General features: G+C 37.9%; 1 protein-coding gene across 5 annotated transcripts in view; it reads right to left on the reverse strand.

Annotated features, from left to right (window-relative positions):
* LOC121431566 (protein transport protein Sec24A-like) overlaps positions 1 to 19,108 on the reverse strand; it is a 38,714-nt gene extending 19,606 nt beyond the window's left edge. The window contains exons 1-7 of one of the 5 annotated variants that reach the window (XM_041629103.1): positions 18,988 to 19,108; positions 13,557 to 14,350; positions 9,778 to 9,948; positions 5,157 to 5,255; positions 4,184 to 4,537; positions 3,719 to 3,876; positions 249 to 409 (exon numbers count right to left, since the gene is read on the reverse strand). In XM_041629103.1, the coding sequence (XP_041485037.1) occupies positions 249 to 409; positions 3,719 to 3,876; positions 4,184 to 4,537; positions 5,157 to 5,255; positions 9,778 to 9,948; positions 13,557 to 14,350; positions 18,988 to 19,019 (1,769 nt within the window). In that variant the 5' untranslated portion in view covers positions 19,020 to 19,108. Of the gene's footprint in view, positions 1 to 248; positions 410 to 3,688; positions 3,877 to 4,183; positions 4,538 to 5,156; positions 5,256 to 9,777; positions 9,949 to 13,556; positions 14,351 to 18,807 lie in introns of all 5 variants that reach the window. The other 4 variants (XM_041629105.1, XM_041629102.1, XM_041629104.1 and 1 more) reach the window with 4 other exon arrangements.
* Between the last annotated feature and the right edge of the window lie 10 nt (positions 19,109 to 19,118).

Consider the following 19,118-nt stretch of genomic DNA (forward strand, 5'->3'; position numbering starts at 1 on the left):
TATCTGTGTGCAGTCCATGTGACCTATAGCAAAAATTAGTAATTTTTCATAATTTGCCGTTTCCATTGACAAAATCACTTAAGCGTCTTTTCATTGTAATCTCCACATTTCATTTTGATACACAGCAATGGGAAATGTACGAAAGCTGCTATTAAGGACACTTGGTGCATTCACAGAGGTATTTTACTAAAAGAAGTTAAGATGATGCAAAGGTATTTGGTAAGGGGCCTGAATAGTATCCGACTTACTCTGGGCTAACTTGAATCCTCTGATAATCAGGATGTAGTTTGGGTTTAGGAGGCTGGAATTCCTTTGGTGGAACAATATGCCTCTCCTGCAATAAGTTTAGAGGCCTGGTCTCTTGAAGACGAATGTTGTTCATTCCAGCATTGATGTCATTCATCGTTGTCTGTTGTAAAAGTATTTTATATGTAAAAAATGTCTTTAAGCATATTACAGGTGAATAAGAAATAATCAAAACTTAGGTTTTTAAGATTAAATTATCTGACAAAAATGCTAGAACATATGAACACAAAATTATTTCAAAAATACAATAAACAATAAATTTATCAAGTTTACCTTAATACCACCCCCTCCCACCCCCCAAAAAACACCAACTCTTTCAAAAATACCCAAACATAAAAAAGTATCATAAATGATAATGGGGCAGTCATATTTATTTATACAAATATTGGTAGTAGTAAATGAATTGAGTTTTGTTGATCAGTTTTAAATCAAATGTATGATATATACTTTTATCAGAGATGCTAACTGATAGCTCAAAAAAATCCTGAAAACCCAGGCCGGGGGTCCAGGGGCCCGCCCAGGGCCCCTGGCGGGGTCAAGGGCGAAGCCCCCTGAAGCTGGAACGTTTTCTTATTCTTTAGAGGGCTGAAATCATTAATCTACAGTAGTACATAACAAATAATTAATGACATAATAAACTTCATATCATAGGCAAGAAAGGTGCTCAAAAAAAAAAATCATGTAACCCGTACTCATTACGGTACGGGTTAACCTGCTGCGGGTTAATATGCTGCGGCCAATGGGTGCGACTCGGGACGGGTGTATGTAGCAGCTGGGGTGCCCTTTTTCACTCACTGTACTCATCAACAAGACAATGCTATACTATTGAAAATCCATAAATCACAATTTCTATCAAAATGATGGATAGTTCACACATATGAATTGATGAATACGCACCAGTCCACGCCGATTAGCTGAAATCCCGCGGCAGACAACCAATCGCTCACGCAGCAGCAGGCAATTGCAGCCACACCGGGCCGTGCTTCGAGCGGTTCTACCGGGCGATCGCCCGACTGGGATAGCGCTGACACCCGTATCCCTGCAGGGTATATTGCTCGCGCGTACCGTGCAAGTACAGTACCAGCTAAACTTCATGCTGCGCACAACGCTAATAATTTTCCGTCTGCGCAAATTGGCCATCCAAAATTGAAATTGCGCTCTCCGTAGCGAACTCCGTGACAAGATTTTGAGGGGAAATTTTTACGGATTTCACTTTGACAATCGATTTTTTTTTCCGGAATATTTTTCAGCAAAGGAAAAAATCCGGAATTCCGGAAAAATCCGGAAAATTAGCAACTCTGTTTTATACATGTATCATACAAATTAAAATGAAAGAAAAATTTGGTATCTCAAATATCCTTGCCCTAAACAAAATTAAGTACTTCTTCTTAAACCATTTATCTAGAACTTTAAGTCAAATAATGCATTTTTCTTTTTAAAAGTGTATTGCTTACAAAAAATCAGGAATAGAAGAATAACAGAATCAAAATATATTTAAAAAATAACCTATGCATACATCAGACATAACAAAAACTGCTTAACGCTTTGCAATCACAACAAATATAACTAAATGATACTTAATCAAAACAAGGAAACTGATAATATCAATCAAATAACACTAAGAACACTCCACAGATATACAGGGTTAGTCAGTGAGGAAGCATGCACATCAATACATTTTCACCGTGGGACAAGGCAGAATGATAATCTGAATTAGTACATGTATATGAAGGCAAATATGACAATATTAGGTGAAAGAGATCAATTCATGCATTGAACAACGTGGCAAAGAGTTGAATTATCACTTCATTTATTACAATGTATCCAATAATGTTTCACATTCTGTCACTGATTTTCCTTCTATTTCTCCTTTTTTCATTCACACATTCTTTATTTTTTGTTTTTATTACCTTTTTTAAAAATAACTTTGATCTGTTTTAATAAGTTTAAATATTGTAAGTTTACCTTGATTATGATTTTTATGATATAATAAAACATACAAATATATATATATTTAAAAACTTTAGTCTTACCCCCCCCCCTTGTATCAACCATACTTAAATCATGATTTAAAACAGATTAAAATATTCCTTAATGAAAACTTATAATTTATTTTTGTAATATTATTCAGAGTACAGTAGATAGAAATAAAGTCATCAGGGGCCAGTTGCAGATAGAGTTGCGATCAAACCCAACACAAAAAATCTTGCGCACCTTGATTTTCAGCCAATGAAGCAACCGTATTCGGGACTTTGCGCTTGATATTCTTACTTGCGTTTAAACGCAACTCTTTCTGCAACAGGCCCCTGGTCACTACAAAACAAACATTTCTATCCATAAGCGTTGATATGAATTGACATGGCCAGAATTCAGAGACTGTCTTGCAATCAATATCTGTTTAAAGTCTACTCCACCACACACACACACACTTTACATATTAGTATTAATACACCAAAACAAAACCATCCAAAGAAGACTGCACAATACTGCATATGTGGGAATTCAGAACACCGCCAGCTGAAATAGAAGTAGCAGGGGTGTGAAAGTTCAGACTTTTAGCTGATTTCAGATTTTTTTGTTTTTATTTTCAGCTTTATTTAACCTTATTTTGGCTTTCCTCTGTACAAAACATATCGGAGCTCTTTCTATTTCAGAGTTTTTCAGCTCTCAAGGTTTTTTTCAGATCTTTTTATTTGTGACCACTCACACCCCTGGTAAGTAGTGAATAATTGTCAATGTTCAATTACTATAACCTTTTTTTCTTCAATTAATGTATACGTGCAAATTAGGTACAATGGATAGGGGTAATAGACTTGGTTAAAGTTGATACTTTTCTGCATGAACCTTCCCGTTTGAATGTGGTGTGGTTGATTAGGATCAGAGTCTAAGTATTTTGACAGTTGGTGTGTGTGGGGGGGGGGTCCAACTCAATGGTAACATCATGTTTAGATCAACTGAAAAATAGGGGTAATACAGAGTTTCACGCCCCAAACCTCTCTTTATAATACTCTTCTTTCTTCCCTTTTAGTCTTATTTGCTTTTCATCACTACTTCAAAGCAGCCCCCATTCCTTGTTTTGTAGCCAGCCCCTGCTTCAAATAGCTAGAATAATGGTTGGGTTTACAACTTTTTGGGGTAAAATTTCAAGCAATCAAGGTGAATATGTTGTAAACAATGTCTTAAGACTCCTTTTTCTTTTACAGTATTGTGAGAGGTGTTATATTATGTATCCAATATCACTCGAGATTCAATTTCATGATAATTCTGTATTAACATCATATCATGCAACCCTAGTTTTTAAAATCATATAAACATCCACAGCAATATCACATGAAACATGCTACCACTGGTAAGACCATGCACAAACATTCCATCAACTCACAGACTCCTTCTTCATTGCATCATTCAGCACCTGAGAAGCTGGCCCACCCTGGCCACTGCCACCCACCTGAGAAGAGTGGTACGGTCCAGGCTGCTGTGCAGCGCTAGTGGGAGGTTGGGCCATACCACCGCCAGTCTGGGGAGGACCGGAGGTCATGTAGCCAGGCTGTTGGGGATATTGCCTTTTTCCTGCAGAAAGAACGGGTTGAGAAATAAAGGAAGATGGTACTCAATGGGAGGTGAATGAGTAGAGTTTACTTGCAACACATCATTTCATTTGAACAATAGAGTTATGGACATTATCAATATAACAGAGGAAGAGAACGTTTTAGATCTACCAATTGTTAATCCATGACATTCAGATAGAAATTTTGAATACAGTGAAAGTTTAGCAAATTGCACATAAATATTTTAGAAATGACTTGCAGAGTAGATGACAAAATTGTAGTACAACAAAAGAAATTCTTTAAAAAAAGAGAAGGGAAGGAAACCCTACCAGCAATGCCACTTGTCCGTGATAAATCTTGACAAGTTGGAGGGCCGGTAGGAGGGCCTGTTGGGGGACCTGTTGGGGGACCTGTCGGGGGCCCAGAGGGAGGACCAGTTGGGGGGCCTGTAGAAGGACCAGTAGGAGGTGGACCAGCCATGTAGTTGTGCCCCATAGGAGGGCCACCAGTTGGCGGAGGCGGCCCTGTTGGCGGGGCACCTGTCTGCTGTGGAGGTCGCCCCCCTGTTGGCGGGGGTCCGAGGTACTGTCCCCCTGCATGAGGAGGTGGACCGGTGTACGTCCTGGGCTGCTGCGGGTTCTGGCCTTGAGGGGCGAATTCCCCAGCAGGAGGGGGAGCACCACCTATGTATAATGATAAATTGAAACAAAAGGTCATCAATCCCATTACAAACTTATGTCAATAGCTGAAACTATCTGGGAGGTAATTCTCAATTAAATTCTAATCACTACATAAATGCAGTTCATATACCTCTTTTCTACATAGATCCATCTCCCATTATCAGAGCTGCCAACTAGAAAAAGAACATTTCAGTATTTTTAAAGCTGAAAATCAGTATTTCGGTGAGGAAATCAGTATTTTCCAAGAATACCATAGGACCACATGTAAAGCTGAAACTTAAGAAATCAGTATTTTACATGAAACTATCAGTATTCTTCCCATTTTTAAGTACTAAATACTGAAAAATCAGTACTACTTGGCAGCTCTGCATTATGACAAAGTGAACAGATATACAGAAGATCCTTGAGGTACTTGATAGGACGATTGTCCATTTCAAATTTAATTGAGTTAGAAAAAACATTAACAGAAATAACATTACGCAGTCCTGTGTTTTTTCCTTTTCACCTACATTTGCACTTGCCATTTAGATGTAAATACATACAGGTGATACTTCCCATCATAGCAAGAATATATACTTCTTTCAAATTCAAAATGATTACTGATCAAAATAAATTCTCTTACCTTGTGAATTAGGGAAAAATGGAATACCGCCCTCTAAGTTGTCATATTGCTGAGATGGGATAGGTGATGGTGCTGCCGATGACCTTGCTGAAGGAGGACCTGCAAAGGATCATGATCAAAGGTCAGAGAATGTAAACTTCCATCATAGATATACATTGTAGAATGATTTTTTACTCTGAAATCCGAATCATTTTGCTTTCAACATTTTGTTTCACTCTCAGGTATATGTAGTTTTTAAGTTATTTTTGCAAACTGAAAGTTCAACATATCTCATATGAACTTGCAGTGACTTGTGGACATGCCATCTTGTCATTCAAGTACACTGTAGCTGATCAGTAATGCTTTTAGTATGTCATGATTACAGACCTATGAATTTACCATAATTGCATTTTTCAATTCTATATTCAAATAATAAGATTTACATCTACATGTACCATCAAATCAAATGAATGCTACTGACAAACTTTCTTTACTAATAGAGATACAGTTTTGAAAGGAAAGGAAAAAATATAGGTACAAGGGGCAACAAGGCAAACTTATGATTGTGTGCCTTGCATCATTAATGTACATTTGTAAAAAAAGAAAAGAAAGTCACTGTCATTCTATAAAAAAAAATAGACATGTATCATATAAAGAAATATGATACTGGTAAGAACTATTAAGGTGATGAAGAAGAATAAAGAGGATACACTAATGACTAATGAGCAAACATGAACAGATAATTTTAATAAACACTCCAAGGTTTCTGCCATCTGCCATTCTTTGAAAAAGATGATTGACAACCACATACATGTAAAATATCGACGACCACAGGCAGATTAAGATTTGTATTGTAAATAAGAAATTACACAAGCCTGTTCCATTAGAAACACAAGTTCAATGTACATAAAACAGATTACTTGTCAATTTCTTTCATGTTAATACAAAATACATGTATGCTGTTAATAGTGTGTCACAACAGGGACAATTGAAACATTTACAAGGGCCGTATACTAAAGAAAATAGGTGGTTTCAGACCGCCTCGAAGTTCGCCAGTTCCAGGTATTCTCTGATCGGGAAATTTCCCCGATCAGAAAATACCAGGTATTTTGGTAATGTGAAAGCAAACTGCGTAATTTCCCCGAAAGAAAATACCCGCTAAATAGTAGGTACTTGGCGAAATTACGAGAACTTTCGTGGGGATTTTTCCAAGGTCGCAGGTATTTTGGCAATGTGAAAACAAATTACAGGAACTTTTAGCCCAGCGTGTCGTTGGGCGCAGCGGCATGGGTGGCTGCTGGGCTAGTGATTTTGAATCTCGCACCTTGCCTGCTTATCAGACCATACTGCGCATGTTCGAAACTTCAGGAACTTATCCCGAAGGGTATGTTTCCGGGCGGTGTAAATGCAGGAATAATTAACGGGTATTTTTTAGCCTTAAAAAGTTCTCGTAATTTAACGGGGATTCTTGTGATCGAGGCGGTTTGAAACCACCTTTTATGACATCACCCGATGGGGTGGCATTTTCAAGTGAATTTTTTTTCACAAGCAAAAAAAAAAAAAAAATTCTATAATGGGGAGAGGGAGGGAGCAGGTGCACCCTTTCCTCCTCTCATACTCCCCTCTGGGGCCCCATTTAAAAAAAAACTTGCAACTGTTATAGCTTGACATAATGGCAACTACCATGGTAACAGGGCTCAGCAGCCAATCAGAATCAAGGTTTCCATGGTAGTTGCCACAATGGCAAAGTTACCACAGTTGCAAGTCCTTTGTGAAACAGGGGCCCCTGATCCCAAACCACAGCAGAATAACATACAGTGCTCAAAAGTTAATGAACCCAATCAGTAAATGAACATATTTAAAGTGTTCAGGTTCGGCCATGTTTTACATATCGTGAAGTCAGGTGATAAAATTGTAATAAAGTTTGTTTCTTTGAGTTCGCTGAACACTGTAGTGCTGTTGTCTACATTCAACACTCGGCATGAAGGAGTGCATTTTGTGATTGGGTTCAATAACTTTTGAGCTCAGTACTGTCCAGTGCTTGTAACACTAACTAGTGCTTTTGAAAATGCAAATGTGGCAAGTACACTGTACATCTTGGTCTACTGTACGAGGCAACATAGGAAATGGATAAGTGGCCAATTCAAAGATTAGAATTGCCAAGCTAAGGCAATGAAACAAGTAATAACAACATAAGGCAGTGCTGCACCAGCCCGAGTTTGCTCAATCTCAAGATTCTAGCCCGATTGGCCCTCTTCGCGATTAATCTCGAAATTCAAGAAACCCCATCTCTACCAGCGCAAGAAGAGCAATTCATGCTTCAGCAAGGCATCAATGCATTATAGTGTGATGCCGTGAATGAATTATCCCGAGTGCGTCTGCACCTGCAAATTAGCAGGATAATTTGTGAATAGCGTGCTATTTTGCAAATAATCCTATAAAGTTGACTTAGGATTGCAATCTCGAGATCAATCCAGCGAACTATCCCGATGATTGCATCTCCATTACAAAAATTGTTCAGATCAGGATAATTTGCCGGATCAGAAATAGTGCGCTAATTTGAAAACTTGGGCTGGTGCAGAAGGTTCTAAACAGTTACAAAAAGGATGAAGATACAATCTGGCTCAAAACAGACTAATGAGAGAGACTGCAAACAACTACTTGCTTTGTTTCTTGCATTACTTTTACCATTTTTACTACAAGGGGAAGATCAGAAACTTCAGTGATTTTTTTAAACAGTCGATAAATGCTCATGAGGAAGGGTGCCCACTTGTATTTAGTAAGTAAACCATTGCACATTGGCACGCTGCAGTGTATAAAACATATGGGTAAAATGAGAGAGGGGATTTGGGAGAGGGCACAAGGGCAATGCATGTTGATAATTCCATCTTTCTTTCCCAGAAACCTCTAGAATGTATTCATCTCAAATTTTAGAAAAAAAACAATTTGAGAAAAAAAATCTTAAAATGTGAAAATTTTCTATTCCTATAATTTAAAACCCCTCCTCCATTTCCCTTATATGTTTTGTATACAACCAAAAATGGCGATACGCAAAGGCTGGCGAAGGTTTAATACTCAACACCAAGACTGTGCGGCGCTCTTCCCAAGTGTTTCATTGTGTGCTCTACATGTACATGTATGTACTGTCCGATCTTCCCCTTGTAGTATCTTTGCTTTTACTGTTAATGTCAGAATTCAGGAAATGCACTCATGCTCTTTAGCCAAATAGCAGGCATGGTTCATTTCCCAAGGAGGTGCAATTTGTCTGAAAATTTTCACAAGCAAAAAAATAAAAATAAAATTGACAAAACAATAATAAAATGGACAGCACTGCCAAATAAAGGTCTTTTGGGGGTGACACAATATTTGCTCCTGCGATAATTACTCCAAGATTAATTTCATCTAAGATGTACATGTAGGGTTAGGGTTAAGGTAGCAATACTTGCAATATAGGGTTTTTTGTTAGGTTTAGGGTAGGATACATAGTTAAACCCAGGGGGTTGAAGACTTGAAGTTGGTCATTTAATTAGTGTGCAAAATTTCAATAGAGCGGAGCCAATGTCATGGAACCATTTTGGGTTCTTTTTTTTTTTTTTTGGGGGGGGGGTTGTTCAATTTTATGGGGATCCAACCCACTATACCCAAACCTGCGCCTGATTAGAGTGCTGTATTACATTTCACACAGTGTATCATATTAATGATAAATGAAGCTTGAACGGCTAATGCTACGGCTACTACCAGCAAGAAATCCAAGTACTAACTAATACTGTACAGACCACTGAAATTTACGATCAAAATACTATCTTTAACACTATGAGATAAAGGTTGTCTTAATTAGAGTACAAGTGAGACTGGTTGAGAAAAACTTTGATGGTGTCCCAAATGGGCATAGGTCACGGTGTTCCCTCAATAAGGAGCTCCAACAACCCTCTAAATTAATGAAAAAAATATACATTTAAATCTGCATGATGATGATGCCTTGAATAAAAGACCCATTTGATGATGATAGAGTGCCTTGCTGATAAATTCTGCTTATTACTTAAAAGTTTTTTTTCTTCCAGAATAATTTGGCACACATCAGAAAAACTGTCAAATTGGCAATCAAAATGTTGGATTCTGTTTTTTTATTCTTTACATGTATTCATGATCATCTATTCATTTTTTTTTTTTTTGGGGGGGGGTTCAATTCATATTCCATGCACATCTTTTCAAATGGCCAAGTCTAATGGACTTGGATTTCTACAATGAGTGTATCTGTACTGAACATCTTTCAAAAAGTTAAATTAAATTGCTAGTTAGGTATTGTACTACAAAACTACATGTAAGGCAGCACTACAATTTTATACAGACAGATGAAAAAAGAACAAAACTAAGACTTCTAAATGCTAACTACTTGTAATAAACATATCACTCTCTATAAAAAAGGTTATGTAAACATATAGAACAAAAAAAAAGTTAACACAGACATAGAGCAAGACATGCACAATACAATGTACATGTACAGTAGAGCAACATACAGAGCGTAAAATCTTCTGCTATGAAGCAATGGATAGGAAGGGCAAGACTAAAATTTTGAATGAACTACGCATCAATACAGGCGAAAGGCGGCGTAAAATTCAATAACGTAAAAATGATTGAATACCTGATCCACATGGCGAGGGAGTGCCAAGCAAGTCCAGGGTGGGGGACGGTGACATGATTTCCACACGGGGGCGGGGTAGGGAACCAAGGGAGGAGGTGGAGGCAGATTTATGAATGAGAGGGGGAGGGGCCAGACCGGCCCCAGGGGATATGGGCTGGTTAGGGGGTGTGGCTTGAAGGAGGGAGTGGGCGGAGCATGTGAAACAAAATAAATGAAACAAACAAAAAAGATGATAATTAATTGTTATATAATACAAGTATAGCAGGATTAGGTAATTATTTGAATTACTTTTGCATTCATACATGTAACGATGCAGACAACCAAGATGTCAAACTAAAAATAATAATTTCATCATGCAAGCATTTGTTTGCAGTCTCTCTTTCCTTACTAAAGTGTATATGTTTTCAGACAAGTTACCATGATTAATAGTTTATTACCACACATCGAATGAAGAAAGAAAAACAAAAGCCCAGTGCAGTGTAAAACCTTCAAAATCAACACATTTGCAATACGTGTATCATTTCCATTGAATATGGTACATGTATACAAGTTTAATTCAAATAAATTAATGTATCTTACAAGAGAGACTCTATCGCAGAATGTTTTATGAACTTAAAAGACAAAAAGGGGGCAAGTAAAGGGTGATTTTTTCCCCCGATAGGCCAAGTGCCAAAAGACCCCCTGTAAGAGCTACATGAACATGCAATTAAACTCAGAAGGAACATTCATGTACTATAGGCCCGAATTCACAAAGGTGGTTTTGAAAACCCACGGTTGAATCCATGGTTTATGCAGATTTTCTGTATAAATTACGCTTCTTTACCGCGCATATTAATGTCCAATGCTGATGCACGCTTTTGTCAAAGTGCGCCAAATTGACACCTGTTGCCGTGGTTATCCACGCTATTTTTTTAATGAGTCCGCTGTTTTTATTCATGAGTCAACTATTCAAACTGTGGACTCATTAATAAAATAGCGTATCTAACCATGGTAACAGGTGTCGATTTGGCGCACTGTGACAAAAGCGCGCATCAGCATTGGACATTTTTTATACACGCTCCCGAAGTGCGCTAAATTAAGTGTAATTCATACAGGAAATCTGCATAAACCATGGATTCAACCGTGGGTTTAAAAACCACCTTATTACATGTACAGAAGCAGCCCCCATTCAAATGTAACATTTTGCATTTTTCCCTTTGCTTCTTCTCTTTCGTACACAGCAACAAATTTTGAACGATTTTTACTCTGAAATGCAATCATAGATTCACAGATAAAAACGATACAGACTTTGACCTTTAAAGACACTCTGCAAAAAAATATGTCTACTGTGTACCCAAATTAAATACTGTAGCCCCATATTACATACTGTACACCTAGACATGTATAGATGTAACCCTGGATAAAATAGTAGAAGCTGTTTGCTTTCAAGATTTGATGGATTCCCTAGTACTAGTAGTAGGGTATATCGAAAAAAGAACTTGAAAAGTCTCGGGCTGACACTTTACCCTCATGATTCATATATGCATGCATTAATTTCATGAAATAAGTTTGCAAGATGGAAGGATGTACATAAACTGTCCAAAAAATACAATGAAGTCAGTTTAAGTCAACCATCTATAAGATTCATATATGCATGCATTAATTTCATGAAATAAGATTGCAAGATGGATGGATGTACATGAACTGTCCAAAAAATACAATGAAGTCAGTTTTAAATGTCAACCATCTATTAGTAAAGCAGTCATTCAAAGCAATTTTTCAGACCCAAAATATGCAAAGCATGTGTTGCTTACATGTACATGTACATCTTGTTTGAATTTTTCCAACAAAATTACTACAAAAATTAAAATGTAGATATTTTTGGTCAAAGGATATTGACTTGTTCAGATCATTTTTGGTACTGTGGCAAACTCAACATTTTTTTAGCATAAAGCGTACCACAAAAACATTCACTCAATAGACCAGTTCGTAGTTACTTCATGGGCAATTTTCGTCAAATGACCTTTCATTTCTTTCATCATGATAGGCAGATTTCAAAGCAAGATATTACGTAAGCTTGCCTTACATAGCAGGATGAAGAAATTGAATAGACCAGGTGACTAGAATAGCACACAAATGAACACTTAATGAAGGTATTTGTTGCATTCCTACTTTGAATGCATATCTTGGCATGTTGCACAATGTACATGTACTTGACAAACTGTGAAATACCAGTCGTTCGTGGAAGCATTGTTGTTTTTTGTGGATGTATAATGAAAACGACAATTCAAAAGAATATATGAATAATCAACAAATCAAAGTTGGTGCTTATCTCATTAGATTTTAAAACACCATGTCACTTTAGTACAAATGACCTTCTTCTGATCATGCGTAGAATCTTTTGATCATGCGCAGAAAGGAACTACGAACTGGCTTATACACTTTGCCTAAACATGGACAATATGGTAGGCCTTATTGTATTGTAATTTCTACTGAAAGATTTTCTCAATGAAAATAATAAGTTTTCAATTGCACAAGAATAAAAAAATAAAAATAAAATAAATCTCTTATTAATCTAATATACACTGTAGCAAAGAGACTCGATCTCATTCACTTATTCAGAATATTTTTTTCCAGTACCAGTAGCTGTTCCATGTACATGTATATGGGCAGGCCTCCATGTAAATGACAAAACATTCATAGTTGAATCACTCACTGTACACAAAGAGCACTGCAAATAAAGTATAATCTGGTTGTGATTTACAAGCATGTACATGTACATGTGTGCCACTATGACTTAATTTGTACATGTACAGTGATCTCTTTTTTTTTAAGTAAGATTTTTGTACATTTTGTACAATGCTTCAGAGAAAATTAACCAACTTCAATCCTACAACTTGCAGGCCTAGTGGGTACATAGCACACACAAAAAATGTAAGATACATGCAACTCAATATCCAAGTTCCAAAATTAATCCCATGTGTAATTCAATCCTAACACTTTGATACTCGGTAATTTGAGCCAAATTCTCTACTGACAAAAGCGTAAGAAGTTTCATTTTAATAGTGAAAATGTCAAACTGTAACTCTCAACACTACTGGTAGTGGATTCACTAGGTGGTTTCAGATCGCCTCGAAGTTGGTCAGTTCCAGGTATTTTCTGATCGGGAAATTAACCCTGATCAGAAAAGACCAGGTAATATTGGCAATGTGAAAGCAAATTATGCGTAATCTTCCTGAAAGAAAATACCCACTAAATAGTAGGTACTAGTCAAAATTAGAAAAATTTTCGTGGGCATTTTCCCAAGGTCGTGGGTATTTTGGCAATGTGAAAGCAATTTACTGGAACTTCTAGCCTAGAGTGTAGTTGAGCACGGGCGCCTTGGGTGGCTGCCGAGCTAGTGATTTTGAATCTCGCACCTTGCTTGCTCATCAGACCATAATGCGCAAGCTTGTAACTTCAGGAACTTATCCCGGGGAGAGTATGTTTCGGGGCGGTGTGAATGCCGGAATAATGGGTATATTTTAGCCTACAAAAGTTCTTGTAATTTAACGGGGATTCTTATGATTGAGGCGGTTTGAAACCAACTTATGTTTATTGCACTCACAGCTTGAGGAAAGTGTGGCCAAGGAGGTATCACTCCTTGGCCACAAGATTTAGAGTGATATCTCCTCTGTGAGACTTCTACGTATTACGATTGTCAAGAATCATAGAAGAAAGAAATAATGTTAATACCAGTTTGTTAGAACAAAATTATGTATTATGAATGCAAAAATGAAAGATTAGACAGTAAAACTCACCTGATGAATTCAAACTAGCATTCATATCGCCCGTCGAGCTTGGTCTGTCTTGTTGTATCGTCGGTGGAACCTGAGCCACGGGTAGAGGTATCGAACCCCCAATTGGCGGGGTCCCACTTGGAGGGGGGCCAGAGTTGGGGAGTCTCTGCATCGGAGCATTACTGGTAGGAGGTGGACCACTGCTACCATTTGGAAAAGAGTTTGTCACGGCCCCACTTGAAGGGGCGAACCTATTATGAGCATTTGATGCGAATCGATTCAAAGAGGCCCCAGACACGGGTGGACCGGAAGGTGGACCAGGATGCGGTCCGGCAGGATATCCTCCTACCCCATTTGATGGAGGAGGACCAGTTTGATAACTTGATGTTGGGGGTGGACCAGTCCTGTAATTACCTTGTTGTCCTGTTGACACAGGCATTTGTCCTACTGGGGGTGACCCAGCCCCTGGGAGGGGCTTAATGCCATACTGATTAGCATTTGGTGGTGGAGGACCACCCATAGGTGCTTGACCAGTCCTAATCTGACCATCCATCATTTGACCAGGGTACTGCGGTCTTGCGTTTCCTGATACAGGAGGTCTGTACATTCCTTGTGAATTGGCTCCAGGACCTGCATTGGGTGGTCCCACGTTCCCTGGAGGGGGAGGTCCCATGTAGTTTGATGGTGGCCGTTGTTGCATTCTAGTCTGCATATTGTTAGGGTTGTACCCCCCTGGGGGTGGAGGACCTGGTTGCCTCATCGGGTTGTATCCCCCCGGTGGAGGAGGACCTGGCTGTTGCATTTCGTCACTAGTTCTGTTAAAAATTGTAAGCACAGGAAACGGAACATAATACATGTTACCACAATCATAATTAATTTCACTTTATCTAATATGCAGGATTCAAACAAGGTGAGAATTGTAAAAAAAAAGGTATGGGTGAGATTTAGACACAAAGTGATAAAGCTGATATGAAGCCAGTGATACAGCAGATGAAATCCGTAAAAATGAAATATCTGACATACGGTACATGCATCCTTCCCCTTCTAATAAATTAGAAAGGGGAACAATAAGTTTGACTTGATTTAAAATGAAAACAACAAAATGTACTTCAACCCGGACTTGTCCTTTATTTAGGTATCTAAACTTTTATCTCATATGTTGTTCCTTTTTCAACTTGTACTTTATGATGAGAATCACAGGATAAACTATTTGAGGGGCTATAAAAACAATTTCTATACTGAGCAAATTACCATCTTTCATAATTATAAAGTCTAGTAAAAATGGAAAACAGTAAATTCTAAAATGCTTCATATAACTTTTGTCTTTTTGATTCATCAGAATAGCAGGAACTTAATATCTCCACACAATTCCATAATTTTGGTTGTCAATGTCAACTTCAGTCCCTATCAAAATTACGGCAAAGCCAAGTGACGCCAGCCAGGGCCTCTTGACATCTGAGCTGAATTATATATTCATGAGGAAAGTTCCTATAATGAATATACATGAGTCATTAATATTACTGGTCACCTAGTAAACCAATGAAATGTCAAAGCTGTTTCTTCCAAGGTTCGGAATACTAGTAGTTCACTATTCTGCAGGGATTCATTCAATTGCGGGAAACTAAAGGGGATATCACCAGCAAAATGCTACAAGTAGTGGTACTACTACAGTACAACCTCTCTTATCCGGAGCTCTCTATTATCCAGACGCACACTTGCCGAGATTTTTTTTTTCAATACAATCTAGTACCTGAGGAAATGAGATTTCAATCTAAACTCAATCCTATACGCAATCTCACTTTGATTACATATATTTTCCAGTATAGTCTACACACAACAACATTATTTTTCATGAAAATATCTCATCCAAATCACAGAAAGAACTTGGGCAGGATAATTTTCCAGTAAATCAGGGCGCAGCGCAATCATTTCATCACGTTCTCTTCCTGTTTCCCGGGAAAAACACATGTCCCTAACAATGGCTGACATTGCGAAGCGATAATCTAATTGTAAAACTTTGTTTCATCGACCATTTTAGCAGATAAATTATCCAACAGTTTTGGCCATCGATTGATTTCATTTCTGTAAAAATACCGCCTATAATTTGCACGGACACTGTCTGTATGCGTGCCAACTACAATAGATAACGTGTAGCTACCGCCGTTGGGGAGCTGAGACAGCAGCTGCGTGTGGGTCTCCCAGATCCGGATAAATCCCTTATCTCAAGGCTCGACAATAGCGGTGGCCCGGGGCCACCAAAAATTCATCTCGGGCAACCATTATTGAAAAAATGTTAAGTTTTGGTGGCCCGAATCGGGCAACCAATAATTTTCAAAGTAGCGCAATTTTTCTCCCGATTTTGCATGCATTTATCAACTTTCTACAATTAAAAATTGCAAGCCAATTCGTTATGCGCCTTTTTTGTTAATCTACACACAAATACATACACACAACGATTGCATATTCATGACAGTATGTAGGCCTACCGCTAGCATATTATTCAGCCAGCCGCGCCGGCTGTCTGGCTGAGCTTTGCATGCATGAAACCACTGCAGCTAGCTGTGCGCTAGCAGACTATTCAGACTCGGGGAGCTGCGATACGAAATGTTACTGCTAAGAAATCTTCCCCAGAACTTTGAAAATCTACGTCAAAGTCACATTTTACACCAATGAAATGCCCTTCTACAGTCCATATTACTGAAACCTGATTATTTGCAAGCATTAAAAGGAGGAATTATGACCTCTCTTTTGACTCAAAAAGACCGATTTCCAAATGCATTAATACACATAAAACACATAGGTGAGTACATCACAGTCCCACATGTGCATTTGTATGTATGTTGATATTTGGTTTATTTCGAAGCTGTGTCTCTTCTAGCCAAAAATAAATAGGCAGCTTCTTTCTTTCTTGTTTATAAATGACTTCTTAAACCACTCTTAAGGAAGTAAATACTTTGGGAAGGCATTTCATTGATATGAAATGTGAATTTTTTCCATCATTTTGTCAAATATAGGGAAGGAATTTTCTCACTGTTTTTCCCAGATAACTTTTGCCGTTTTATTTTTTTTTTCATTTTTTTTACAGTGATTAAACCATTTATACCCCTTCCCATTGAATATGCCTGATTAAAGAACATGTTTCTACTGAGTGATAATAATAATAATAATTTTCCCCATTTTTTGTTAATTTTTTCTTATTCATTTTTCTTACATTTTCTTTTGTTTTTTCTCAATTTTTTTCCTGTTCTTCATTTTTTTCTTTTGTTTTATTTCACTTATTCATTTTTACAATTTTTGTTTTCTTTTTTTCAATATACTACTCTCAAAATTATTTTTGTTTATTTCCCCCTTTTACACATTGTTCTAATTCTGCAGAATATTTTTCTGTGATTTTCTCCTGCTATATTATGCTGGAAAAGAGGAAATAAACTGGATTTGGGGCCTGCATAATCTAGGTTTTACGATCAAAAAGGAAAAATGATTGTTTTGTAAATCTATCTGAGTTTACTATATGCACTATTTATTTACTTTACCATTATTAGTGTGTGTCTATACGCAGATTAAAAGTCAACACAACCTGGGAACAATACAATTCTTTTATTCCCTGTCAATCATTTCATATTTACAATGATAGAACAATTTATATATTACCACAAATTAAGCAAAGTAAAATAACAGCAAGCATGATTTACATACAAGATGTACAAAGAAAAGTGGTATGTGTTAGTGACTACAGAATATTTCAGTTTGTTTTATTCATTTTAAATTAATGTTTTTCTTTACATTTTTCGGGCCACCAAACTTTGCTAATGGGCCACCCAAAAAAATTATTTGAAGGTTTTGGTGGCCCGAACGGGCCACCACCAAAAAAAAGTTAATGTGGAGCCTTGCTTATCCGGATTGGTACTGGTCCCGACATGTCCGGATAAGAGAGGTCGGACTGTACTAGTACTAGCTGTAGCAGACCAATCACCACCCCAAGCGATTTTGCTCTTTTTTATATGCTCTTTATACATGTACAATATAAAAAAAAAATCGCTTTTCACCAGAAAAAGCCCTGGTGAGTAGCGGAATGACAATGAATGAGTTTTGGCTAAGATCATTCCCCTTACGAAGTGATGTTAACCGATGACTAAAAAATCCATTGCATAAACACGTTTGTAGTGCGAGGTGTGAGTAAACCAAAAGCTTCGGTCAGACTCTGGTTGTTCTGCTGATCTCCATTGGCTCTACTCACCAAATACAGAGACTGAAGTTCTAACTCGATAAGGGACTCAATGGCCATATTTTATGTATCAAGTTCGGATAAAACAGGGAAATGAAGTTGTGCGACAGCCGAAGCAAGTCACAGTTTTTCCTGTTTTAAGCTAATTTTTTCTGTTTTGGTGCATTTCAGGCCAAATCTATTTTGGTACGTATTTTTAAACATATTTTTATGAAATAAAGAAAAAAATCAAGGAGCCCCGTCATGGGGACTTTGCATTGTTAACCCCCTAATGGTGGCTGCACAATAGCGAGCTGTCTGTGACTGTGTACGAGAAAAAAAAAAAATAAAAATGTTTAAAAACTCCTCAAAACAGACGGCTGCCAGCTGTCTTATGTGTGAGTGGGGGGTTTAGCCCATTAATAACCCAATTTGGATAGTCTCTCAGTTTAAAGTTGAGGAGCGTGGACGAATTGAGGGCTTCTTTGACTTCAGGGAGTTTATTCCATTCCAGCTATCATTACTCTTTTGCTCAAGAAATGTTTCCTTATGTCCAGTCTGGAATGATTTTTTTCGCTTTTGAGAATGACCTTCATGACCTTAGACTCTGATATGCTGCTTTCTGGAAGTGGAACATGAAGTCTGGATTAACGTTAATGTTGTTATCGATCTGTGGACCGTGTCTAGTATCAGTGTGACATAATTAGATCTAATTCATGTTAGATCCAGAGCCAGAGGAGTCGATACGAATCATCGCCCGAGCCAAGGCCCTTCTTCTTCCTGCTCCCTTCTAGGCCTATACCTAGAACTGAAATAAATCTAATTCTTCCAGTCTAATCCCCATACCTCTCATTTCTCATTTTCTCAACCTGATATCATCTCGAGCAATCAGTCTCCACACTCACAGACGCTAGACGTGACTCGACGCGATAGACACAGTCACTGAGTCAGACTCGACAGTCACTCACACACAGTTCTGTTCTGGCAAATTATGCACGACCAACCACAAAATTGATCTTGCTAAAATTTCTGTTAAATTTAAAAAACATGAAAAATAAATTTACTTACCACCTACACATCTGACTTTCGATATAAATACAGACCCAGGTTTTAATAGTCTACTATTACTAAACAGATCTGTTTTACACCACGTTCAAGTAAATCACAATCACTTCTCTCAATGTCGGGTCACCGGTCAGCAGTCTGCTGCAGTAAAATGTATTCTACGGAAACGTGGATTTAACCTACCCAAGAGTTCCCCGTGGGTCGTACGTGTACATACGTACGGAGAACTAGCCGGGCGGTGGGGTGGTTTACTGTGCTGCTTGAACCGGATATAGTTGCTCCAGAGAGTTAAAAGGGTAACGGACATGCGCTTT

This window comes from Lytechinus variegatus, chromosome 18 (genome assembly GCF_018143015.1).
Source record: "Lytechinus variegatus isolate NC3 chromosome 18, Lvar_3.0, whole genome shotgun sequence".
Taxonomy (NCBI): domain Eukaryota; kingdom Metazoa; phylum Echinodermata; class Echinoidea; order Temnopleuroida; family Toxopneustidae; genus Lytechinus; species Lytechinus variegatus.